Below are 11,390 nucleotides of genomic sequence, written 5' to 3'. Positions count from 1 at the left end.
ATCAGCTCTTCTCCCCGTGGCCCCTCCCGGGCCCCGCACCTGGCCCAGAGCCCTGCGGTGGTGGTGGCGGGGGGAGCAGGGGCCGGTCGGGCAGCAGCTCGTCCTCTGAGGTGGCGATGGTCTTGATGGCATTGTGGTAGAGTGGGGTGGAGCTGGGCATGGCGTACTTGGACATCTGGGACATCATCAGTGACAGGGGGTTCTGGGAAGGCGTGGGGTCTGGGGAGGAAGTGAATGGCAGGCTGGGGTTCATGAGGCCGCTGGGAGGGTTGGCGGGAGGCGCTGAGGAGCTGCTCCGGGGGCCGCTAGGCGGGAGGGCACCTACAGAAGCGGGGAGACAGAAAGAGCAGGGGGTGACTGGGGAGGGGAAGATGAATTTGGCTGCTCACACCGGGGGCTTAGGAAGAGGTCAGCTCCCAAATCTCCACCTGACCCCTCCAGGCACAGATGTCCCACTCAACACAGGCCCCCACTGTCACTACAGCCCACCTGTCTCCAAGAAGTTCCTGCAGCCTCATGGCCCCAGGCAGTGGGGAGATCCCAAATATGACCCCCTTGACATGCCTGGGAGATGAACGTGGTGCTCCCTGTGAAAGCGCACACACAGATGCCAGCGTCTGCCCCTCGAGCAGAGCCGTCTACCCCTGGGCCCTGGCACAGATGCCTTAACTCACTCCCCTGGCCCAGCAAGAACATCCCCACCGGGGAGGCTCCCTGCGCCAGAGGCCAGGGCCCACTTGCCCGGCCCCGTTGACTCACTCTGTTCCACGTTGCCCAGGGTGCTGGAAGAGTTCATGTTCAGAGGCGGCTGCTTGTTCTGGGGGACTCCGGGGCTGGGCATGGCTGTCTTGGGCGAGGCGACCCAGCCTGGAGAAGGCACCGCCATGGAGGGAGACTTAAGCCTGCTGGGCGAGCCGGTGGGCGAACGGACGCTGAGAGAGGAGCTGAGGACCTGGGGTGACTTGAGAGGTCCTGGCGGGTTGGCCGAAGGCAAGGGCACCATCTGTGAGGGAGTCTGGGGTGACTTGAGGTTGGCGGAGGGCGAGGTGACCATGGGTGAGTGTACCTGGCTAAGGGTGGGCGACTTCAGATGCCCCATGCCCGGTGAGCCCATCTGATTAATACTGATGGTGAGGTCTGAAGGCCGTCTGCCCAGCCCCCGGTTTGGGGCTGAATGCACAGAGCCGGGAGGATTGGACGCAGGAGGCAGGGGCATGTGGCTGAGCCGGGTGGTACCCACGTTGGCCATGGGCATTGAGCTCTGGTCGGGGCTGAACATGTCTTGAGTATTGCCCATTTCCTGGGGCATGGCTTGGTAGGGTCCCTGGCCCCCAGAGAACCCCTGCTGGCCCTGGCTGGGAAACTGCGAGGGCATCAGCATCTTCTGCGGGCCGCCCATCATGCCGCTGCCGCTCTGGGCCCGCACCCGGGCCATCTCCTCGGGACTGAGGCCCTGCGGCCCCATCATGTCCCCGGGGCCCCGCATCTTCTGCGACATCAGCATCTGCTGCTGTGGAGTCATCTGCACATTCAGGTTCATGTTCATGTTCATGTTCACATTCATGTTCATGTTGAGGTTGCCTGGCCCCATGGGTGGGTCCACCTCCCTCAGCCCAGACTGCCCCATGGGGGGACTCAGGAGGCCCCGACCTCCACCAAACTCCATGCCCATGGGAGTGCCCGCCAGGCCCTCGCCGCCAGCTATCTGCCCGGGAAACATGGCCGGATCCATCTGCCGGTGCGCCTGCATCATCCGTTCCACCTCCATGCCCTGCCCCATGCCGCTGCCGGCCATGCCCAGGGGGCGCTGCATGCCCATCGACCGCTTCTCCAGCAGCTGGTGTCGCAGCAGCTCCTCACGAACCCGAGGGGTCATAAATCGCTCGGCTTCACCCTGCCCGCCTGGGTAGGGCACCGCGTTCTGGGCAAAATTGCCAGGCCCCCCCATAGGGGGCAAGTCTTCAGTCCAGCCCATACCCGGCCTCACAGGCCTCTGCATGGCATTCATGGGCACCTCCATGGGCATACCCTGTATGCCCCCAAACCCAGACACCCGTTGCATCTGGTTGCCTGGGAAACGGGGACCGGGGAAGGGTGGTCCACCCCGGAGCTGCATGGGATCTTGGACATCCATGGGCCCCCGCAGCTGGGCTCCCATCCCGGGGGGCCACTGATCGCCAGGCTTGCTGTGGTAGGGAGGCGGTGGTCCCCTCACCATCATGCCCCCCATGCCCATCATGTCCTGCAGTGGGCGGCCCCCATGCAGCCCGATCTGCTCCTCCTTCCGCCGTTTCTCCTCGTAGTACTCTTCCTGCAGCTTGCGCCAGGCCACCTGCTCAGGTGTCAAGCTGTCCTGGCCCAGCCTCTGCATCATCATGTTCATCTGCTGCCCCATGTCCCCACCCGGGGGGTGCCCAGGCACTTCATGCTCCAGCGGGGGGCCCCCGAGGCTCTGTGTCTGCGAAATCATGGACTGCAAGGGCTCCTCGTACTTCTTCAGCCCGCTGGTCGGGGCCGTGGGTGGCTGCTGGGGGGCGGGAGGGGCTTGTGCTGGTGGTCCCCCCTCGCCCGCTCCTCCAGGGGGCCCCTTGAGGAAGGGCTCAGTCTCCCCGCTGCGGAGCAGCAGCCGTTCAATGTCTCGCAGCGTCTGGAGGGAGCGCTCCCGATGCTCCAGCTGCTCCTTGGACAGGCCCTCTGAGCCCACCAGGCTCCGCTGCCCATTGCCAGTGGGGGCCTCCCCAAGCAGGGCAGGGCCGGGAGCGCTGCTGGGCTCTCCTCCAGGAGGCAGCGGGTTGTTGGCGGTGGAAGCTGTAGGGGTATTAGGGTGGGTACCCCCAGTGCCACCACCCGTGCTGGCAGCTCCCACCGAGTTGGGTGTCAGGTCCTGACTGGTGTCCTCAGGAGGCCCCTCGGAAGGCAGAGCAGGGGGGGCGCTGCCTGGGGCTGGGGGTGGCGGTGGCGGCAGTGGAGGAGGCTGGGACTGAGGGGTGCCTGTTGATGGCGTGCTCAGGGGTAGCGGTTCTGGGGTGGGTGGCACTTTGGGGGCCTGCAAGAGGACAAAGGCAGAGCACATGACAGGTAAGGGGATGCACTGGCCAATCCGCTGCTCACAGAGCACCACGCCCAGGCCAGGTGACACACTCACCTGGTCCAGCTTGGCACGGGGCACGTTCTGCTGGTGGTAGGCGAGGATGGAGTCGGCCCGGCCCTGCAGCACTGCCTCCGCAGCCCTACACAGGAGGGTCGGGCACAGACAGCTCAGAGAGGCGGGCAGGAAGGAGCCCTCAACCTCACCCAGCCCAACCCAAGCCAACCCTGGCCCCCTGCAGGCACTCACTCAGGACCCCAGGCTGAGGGGTGCTAGGCAAACAAGGGCTGAGGCACTTACGTGTTGGCCAGGTGGGTGGTGAAGACATACACAAACTGTGAGGGAGGCTTTCCCGGGACACCCCCGCCTCCACCCCCGGGGGCGTCGGGCCGGAGGCCTGGCGGAGGCCCATGCGGGGGGCCTGGTGCGCTGCTCTCACTGAGGGGCAGTTGGGCGGCTTGGCCAGGACCCAGCTGTGGGGCCGCCATGGCTGGGTCTGCTACATTACAATCTGCACAGGAGAGGAGAGGGAAAGAGGCCCAGATTTAGAGAGGAGATCCAGTGGGGGGACAGCCGCCCACCCCCCTGCCGCTACCGTACGATCCCAGAGATGCCCAGGGACAGAGAGGCTCACTGCTTCATAGCTCGTGTCCACAGGGTCATCTGGGGCCCCAATCGGGCATTTTCACTAGTCTAGTTTCTATACTTGCCCTAGACCTTTGAAAAGGATGGAAATTGTGCAGACCATGTGGAGAGGAGGGAGAGGGAAAATGTGACCGTTATGAATAGGCTCCCGCATGCTTGGCACCCTGACGGATGCTTATGGATGTGATTCCATCTAATCGTCACATCCCTGGGAGGAAGCTGTCGTACACTCCACTTGTCGTATACTCCACTTGACAGCCTCAGAGGGATGACGTTACTCACCCAAGGTGACACAGCCAGGCAGTGCAGAGCCAGGGTCTGCACCAGGCAGGGGCTGCAGAGCCCCGAGCGTGGCCCTGCTCCGACCCCTCGCCGTGGTCTGTGCATGTGTATGCACGTTGGCCAGGTGAGGGGAGAAGGCAAAGAGCTTGTACAGCTGATGATTCAAACGCTGAATGGTTTTCATTCTAGCCCTACCACTAACTGTTCTGCAACCTATGAACAAGATGTTTCTTCCTTCTAAACCTCAGTTCCTTCATCTGTAAAACGGAAACACTAACTCCAGCCCAGCAGGAGGGGGAGGGGCTGGTCAAAGAAATCTATTTTTACAGCAAGTTCACAACCATGTCACAAACTAAAAAACTGTTTAGAAAACAGAGAGTTACAAAAGCCTGACATACTGGGTTCACTGCCAGGGTAGACTGGCCATCCTCGGCACCGAGCGAGGTTTTGTTCCATGGTCACAGCCCTGACTGTAAGTCCTCGCCTACAAAAGATCTACGCTTGGTCATTCATAGGTCTAGCGAGTGGGTGGAACTTTGCCACCATCAAGTGCCTGGCCTGCAGACAGTAAGTGAGAGCACCTACTGCCCCAAGTTGTCTCCCTTGAGCTGGGGCAGCAGCCACCTTCCCGCAGGCCCACTGGCAGGCTCCTCTTCTTGAAGAAATCTTCTCTAACACTCCTACCTCGTTAAGGGCCCTGCTCTGGACCCTGTCTCTCCAGTTTTACATAGAATAACAAAGCCAGAAGTTTGGGGGGGGGAGGGGAACTTGAGAGCTGATTTCAATGTGTGAGGGCTGCCCCAGGGAAGAGGAAGGTGCACATTCAACACACAAAACTAGGACTCCTGGGGATGAGTCATGGGCAGAGAGGCAGGCTTTATTTCAATAAAATAACTTCTAGTACAATGATAACAATAAAAGCTAAACACTGGGGACTTCCCTGGTGGTGCAGTGGTTAAGAATCTGCCTGCCAATGCAGGGGACACGGGTTCGAGCCCTGGTCCGGGAAGATCCCACATGCCGCGGAGCAACTGAGCCCGTGCACCACAACTACTGAGCCTGCTGTGCTCTAGAGCCCGCGAGCCACAACTACTGAAGCCCATGAGCCTAGAGCCCATGCTCCGCAAGAAGAGAAGCCACCACAATGAGAAGCCCGTGCACTGCAGCGAACAGTAGCCCCCCCTGCTCACCTCAACTAGAGAAAGCCCACGTGCAGCAACAAAGACCCACTGCAGCCAGAAAAAAAAAAAGCTAACACTGTTCTAAGTGTGCTACATGTCTCAACTCATTGACTCCTCACAACAACGCTAAGAGAAAAAGATTATTTTTATAGATGAGGAAACTGAGGCCCTTTCCCAAATTTACACAGATAATAAGTGGAAGACCCAGGATATAAACCCAGGCAGTCTGATTGCAGAGTCTGTGCTCTTAACCTCTACATTATACTGCCCTACCATCAAGAACCCTTCGAGAATCTAATGGCAATATAACTAAAACGGTAAGTGCTTGCCTTGGTATCGGGTATGGGGTGTTAACAATTTCTTCTTTGATTTCTCTGTGTTTTCATGTTTCTACAACGGTACAGTCTAGTGTTATAAAAGTGAATTGATGAGGGTCTGCCCTGGGAAGCAGTGACCACCCCCATCTATCACTGAAGGGTTTGGCCAGGGGCTTGTGGACCACCAGTGAGTCCCCTGGGGTGGGGGTGGGGGGTGGCTGGGACCAGATGACCTTTAAAGTGCCGCCAGCTGCAGAGGCTTCAGTATTTGATCCCATACACCACCTCCACAGACATGATCTGCCCTTTCCACAAACATCTGCTGAGTCTGTTTCCTCCTCTGCATCATAGTAACACCTACCTCACAAGGCTGTTATAAGGATTAAATAAAACAAAGTAGCAAAAAGTATCCTGCATATTTTTTTCTTCCTTCTTTCTACAGTCTGGTTTTCGACAAGTTCACAATTTAACATTCTCTGGTTAGTTTCTTACGCATTAAGTTGTTTCTCCCCACACACAGACATAAGCTTGGAGGGAAAGCATCAAATCAATGTATATCGGCTTCCCAAGGGCAGGAGTATGTCCGTTTCTCCCCCATCACTAGTGCCAGGCCCAAATAAATGCTGATCAATGCAAGAATGAGAGGGGTGGGCGTCCACCCACACCCGCTCCTTGTCCTGGTGATGCGCTCCGGGCACTTGCCAGGAGTCAATTAGAGGGTAGGGAAGGGCACCAGACACACAGGCAATGTCAGCTCACACCCAGGCTTAGCACAGCTTTGCGCAGCCGGGCCAGCTGTCCAGCTCCCAGTGATGCTGGACCCTCACCGCCCTCCCTCTAATAACCAGTAGGTGGCAGCATAGGCCAGGAATTCACGGGAGGAGGTATAGATGTGGCCAGGAGAGGCCACCTGAGGTTCAACCTACCCCACCCTGGTCCCCAGGGAGAGGGGGCCACCGAGCACCTGGAAGGCAGCAACTGAGCTGTCACAGTGCAGGGAGGGACTGAGTCAGAGATGTGAGATGGGAGAGGAGGAGCCTGGGCTCCTGACCCTTTGCTCCCTCTTCCCAGGCTGGGCCTTCTGAAGCCCTAGATGAGAGGGAAGTTCCCTTAGGGCAGCTATCCTCTGGGGGCACCAGGGGCCACAGCATCGTGGCAGTGATGGGTACTCACTGTGGGTGGCCCCAATGGGCTTGTCATCCTCCTCGCTGTCCGGTCCTGAGCACCATTCGTCTCCACTGTATGGCTGCTTCCGCTCCAGCACACAACGCCGCTTACTCCGGGGTGCCACTTCTGCCCAGGCAGGCAGGGGTCAGAGTGAGTACCCAGAGGCCCCGGGATCCTTCCCAAGCCCCGTCTCCCAGATGCCCCACCCCAGGGGGCACTGCCCCGGCCATGGTGGGCACTTTGCCAGCCCTTGGCCCCCACCACACACCATTTGTTTCTGATTTCTCTCTACAGCCCTGCTGCCTGCCTCCCCTCCCCCACCCAGCACCAAGCCCAGCATAATCCCCAACCACAACTGGTTCTAATTAGGGCTGGGGGGGGAGGGGGAAACTGCTGCTACTCTTCCAGGCCCCAGTGCCTACACCATAGCTCCCACCAGCCAGGATACCAGGAGGTTCCTGGGAAGTGTGAGGGTCTGCTCCTCACCCCAGAGCACCTCCCTCTCCCGCTCTGGGGGCTCTGGTGGGAAAGCAGGAGAGGCATGAGACTGACCGACCAGAGGCCCCATCACTCTGTGTGGCCCCTCCATGGGTGGCACCTAAGGATGAGACATCTCCATCCAATCCTGAGAGAATGACCAGATGGGTGGGTATAATGGGGGTAAGAGAAACGTGTCCCCGGCATAAATGCTGGAGAGGAGTGGGGGTTGAGGATTAGGCAAGGGGGCTAGAAAGATGGTCTCCCAGCAAGTGTGAGTCTAGGGCTGTGGAAGATGCTGGGGTCTTGGGGATCAGGAAATGGGATACCTTTGGCCTCCGCATCCAGGGACGGTGTCCCAGCCTCTCGCTGCTCTCCGGAGTCCACAGACACGCTCCGCTCCCTCTTCACTTTGCCCTTGAGCGAGCTGAAAGGGGGCACCCCTGCCTGGGGGTTCTTCAGACTTGAGTTGCTAGGTGAGATCTGGTTGGCCTTGGCCCCATGGTTCCCCGCCCCCACGCCCTTCGAGCCCAGGTTGCAGGTGGGTCCTTGGTTCACATTCTGGTGCTGGGATTGGGCCCCGCCATTCCCTGTCTTGCCATGATTGGTCAACTTATTTTCTGGGTGCATTGGCTTGGCTGGGGCAGGGGGGCAGTGGCCGCGGGGGGACAGCGGCGGGCTCCCTGGAGCTTCTCTCCTCCTAGGGTGGGGTAACCTGGAGAAGGTGGAAGAGACATGAAAAGTTAATCCTGCTAGGGGTGTAGCACGCCTGGATTTTAATCGCCCCATCCTGCCTCACCTAGTGGTAGGGGAGGTGGGGGCTGAGTGGCATCTTAAGACCACCAGCTATCCCCTACCCCCCTCCATGGCTCCTCAGAGAAGGGCTGATTCCCCTCTCCACCTTGGGCAGTGAAGATGGGGCAACCCCCTCCACCCTCCAATCCCCACAATTCAAACAAAAACCAGGGCCTCACATTGGCAGAATCCAACCCACCCCCAGCCCCCGGCATCCAACAGACTGCAAGCCTCCATGGCAACCCCCCTCCACTAGCACCTGGCCAACACTTAAGCATCCTCTTGTCAAGGGTTTGCTGTCTTCAGACTCTTTCCAAGGTCCCCAACCTCAACTGCCATGTGTCCCAACACCAGCATGGAAGGGGCACAGGACCTGAGGGTCACTGCTCCTGCCCCAGCCCCATTCCCCTGGGGAAGTGGGGAAAAGCACACCAGAGAGTGGTACCCACTGGTCCAGACAGCTCCCCAGAGCAGGAGGGGAATGCCTCAAGGGGGTGTACTAGTACGCCTGGCCGGCAGGCAGGAGCAGGAAAAAAAATGGGGAGGGGACTGGTGTGCAAAGCAGACTGAAGCCAAGGATTCCTGCAGCCTAGGCTGCGGGCCCTTTAAGCTCCAGCCCGCTCCCCCCACCGCCTCCCCCTCCCCGGAGACCTATTAATAGCCGCTGGAAAGATCACATCACGGGAGAGGATATTTATCCCCCCTCATTCCACACCAGCTCAGATTTATTTCAGCTCTGCTGTCCTGCTGCTGCCGCCTGGCCCTGTCTGCCGGCTTCTCCTGGAGAAGGGGAGGGAGGCAGGCACCGCCCCTCCCTCCAGCTCCCACCCCCAGCTAGACTGAGGCCAGAGGGCGCCATCGGACCCGACAGTGGGGTGGGCAGGGGTCTGCTCAAACCGTTTTTAAGAGGAAAGGGCTGGAAGGGACTAGAACAGCAGGCTTAGCTGGTTGCCATTCCCCTCTGTCCCCTGGGCCCAGGCACTAAAGCTGTGGGCTCCTGCCTCGGGGCAGGCCTTCCCATTCTGACCCCCCTTTAGCCCGCCGGTGGCCTGGAAGGCAGGTACTCAGGGGGTCTCGCTCTCCAAGCCTGCACAGTTCAGTCCCATCACCACTGGGCCCTTCCCTTCCCCTCACTCCACACACATATCCCGCCCTCCGCGACACCCACACACCTTGTCTTGTTAGCCAGGATCCTCATGGTTCCCACACACAGTGGGGCTACGGCCCCTGTGCGTGCCCAGGGCCCAGCCAGGTACTCGGTACTGGAGCAGGGACTGCAGCAACAAGCCCCAAAGAGAAAACTTGTGACTTGGGGAGGGGGTGTGAGAAGGGGAGGGGAGACGGGAGGACCCAACAGCCCTGGGACTAGGGAACTGGGTAGGGTAGGGTGTGAATGGCAAGGAAGGATTACTAGTCGGGGTCTGGATCCTAGTGGCCGCTCCTATCCCCATTCCTCCCGCACCTTACCCTCAGGGAGCTTGCAGTCTCTAGCAAGGCCCCCCCACCCCGGGCCACAGGGGCAGAATTCACTAAAAGGATGGGTTGCAAAAGTGCCCACTTGGGGCGGCCGCGAGGTCTGTCAGGCCCCAGGGGGTTAGGGGGGGACTCCCGCCCCCAGGCACGCCCCTCACCCGGGGGGCGGGGGACCCCCTGGCGCCCCGCCCCCAGCTCTGAGCCCTGCCCCTGGGCGCCCAGGCGGGAAGGGGGCCGCGGGTAGGGGCGATGCCCCGCCCCCAGCTCGAGGCCTAGCCCGTGCCCATCCCAGCAGGCCCGGGCGGGCAGCGAGAGGCCTGGCGGGGCCCCGGGGCTGCAGCTGGGCTCTTCTGGAGACCAGTAACGCTGGCTCAGATTCCTCCCCGACCGCAAGAATGCAGGAGCCTCCCCTCCCCCCGCCCCAGCACCCCACCCCGCCCCCTTCGGCAGAGCCAGAGCGGAGAGGCCGAGCGAGCGAGCGAGCGAGCAAGCCAGCGAGCCGGGGAGCGGGCGACGGGCAGGACTGCAGCGTGCCTCTCCCGGCCCCACACGCGCCGCCCGGACAGACCCACGGCCAAGTGCGGCGAGGGGCCTGGCGCGCGCCACGGCGGGGCCGAGGTTCGGTCCAGCGCTAGGCGCCGCCAGGCAGGGGCGCTGGGACCCACCAGCACCCAAACTCTGACTCACACACCCTCGCAGCTCACACGTGGACGGGGAGACAAAGACACGCACGGAGCCCAGGAAACTAGAGGCGCGCTCACGCCGGCCCGCGGAGGTGTGCGGGAGGGCGAGGGAGGCGCTGGCCGAAGCAGGAGCACAGAAGCAGCCTAGGGCATGTTTCCAGAGGGGGCCAGAGGGCAGAGAGGGAGCGCATCGACTCACTGAACAGATGAAAAGACTGAGGCCCGGCCACAAGGGAGCCATAGAAAGTTGAGCCCGGTAGTCACAAAGAAACACACACACGGGGCCATAGATACACCAACAAACAGACTTACACAAACACAGAAGCCTCACACGACTGCCCCCAGCCCTGTCCCCCCCCTCCCCGCGCAGATCCCAGAAAGGGGTGGGGGGAGAGGAGGAGTCTTGGGCCAGAAGCTTTGTCCCGGTGACAGGCCCAGTCAGACACCGGCCCACATTCCCTGCCCACATTCCCTGCCGAGCTGCCGGAGGCTGGGCTGGGACCTGGGGGTGGGGGGCACACCAGTGACCCTGTGGGAGTCTAACCCTAACTTAACCCCAGGGCACATTGGCCTTCCCCACCCCAGCTCTGTCTCTAGGGAGGGAGGCTCCTCAGGAGAAGATTCCAAAGTCCAAGGCCTGGCTGGGAAGCAGCCTGCTGCCAGCCCCCATCTCCTGCATCACGCGGGGTCGGGTGCGGTGGGGGGGGGGGTTGGGGGGACTGAGGTGGGGAGAGCTGGAGGGCACCTGGGCTTAGGGGCAGGCCTATGGGGCTGACCTGGGTCCCAGGCTTCCACCTTCACCACCTTGCTGATCCTCAAATCATCTGCCAATCATCTGCCACGACAGCATTATTATCCCCATTTCACTGTGAGGAAACTGAGATCGGGGAAAAGGAAGTGACAGGCCCCTGGGTCACATGGCCGTTACATGGCAGCACCAAGACCCCATTCCCCTGGTGTTTCCTCTACACTGCAGTGTCCTCCCCTCAAGTCATGACAGCTCATCTGAGCCTGCACCAGACAGATGGGCTTCCCACACGCCGCAGGTCACCGGACCCAGCCTCCCGGGGTTGGGGCAGGGCAAAGGCCACCCACTTTCCTCTGTTTACAGCTTCAAATATCAGGACATCTAATAATTTGGGAAGGGGCTGTTAGAAAATTAGTCCTCTCCAGGGTACCCCGTCAGGCGAGCCTCCTCTCTAGAAGAATCTTGGAGTTGCCCTCCCCTCTAGGACTCCACCCTCTCGCTCCCACCCAGCAGCAGGACGAGCTGAGTCAAGTA

At 60.8% G+C, this 11,390-nt stretch overlaps 1 protein-coding gene across 6 annotated transcripts in view; it reads right to left on the bottom strand.

Annotated features, from left to right (window-relative positions):
• The window catches only part of BCL9L (BCL9 like), a 28,950-nt gene that overhangs the window by 3,797 nt on the left and 13,763 nt on the right, over nt 1-11,390 (bottom strand). For 4 of the 6 annotated variants that reach the window (XM_027082113.1, XM_027082114.1, XM_027082112.1 and 1 more), the window contains 7 exons: nt 9,125-9,226; nt 7,487-7,872; nt 6,687-6,806; nt 3,389-3,599; nt 3,146-3,230; nt 760-3,046; nt 40-321 (listed from right to left, as the gene is read on the bottom strand). In XM_027082113.1, the coding sequence (XP_026937914.1) occupies nt 40-321; nt 760-3,046; nt 3,146-3,230; nt 3,389-3,599; nt 6,687-6,806; nt 7,487-7,872; nt 9,125-9,150 (3,397 nt within the window). In that variant the 5' untranslated portion in view covers nt 9,151-9,226. The other 2 variants (XM_027082116.1, XM_027082117.1) reach the window with 2 other exon arrangements.

Source organism: Aethalodelphis obliquidens, unplaced genomic scaffold (genome assembly GCF_003676395.1).
Source record: "Aethalodelphis obliquidens isolate GAN/ISIS:26980383/991018 unplaced genomic scaffold, ASM367639v1 scaffold46, whole genome shotgun sequence".
Taxonomy (NCBI): domain Eukaryota; kingdom Metazoa; phylum Chordata; class Mammalia; order Artiodactyla; family Delphinidae; genus Aethalodelphis; species Aethalodelphis obliquidens.
The sequence above is the reverse complement of the archived record's forward strand: the minus strand, read 5'-3'. Positions and strand labels throughout refer to the sequence as shown.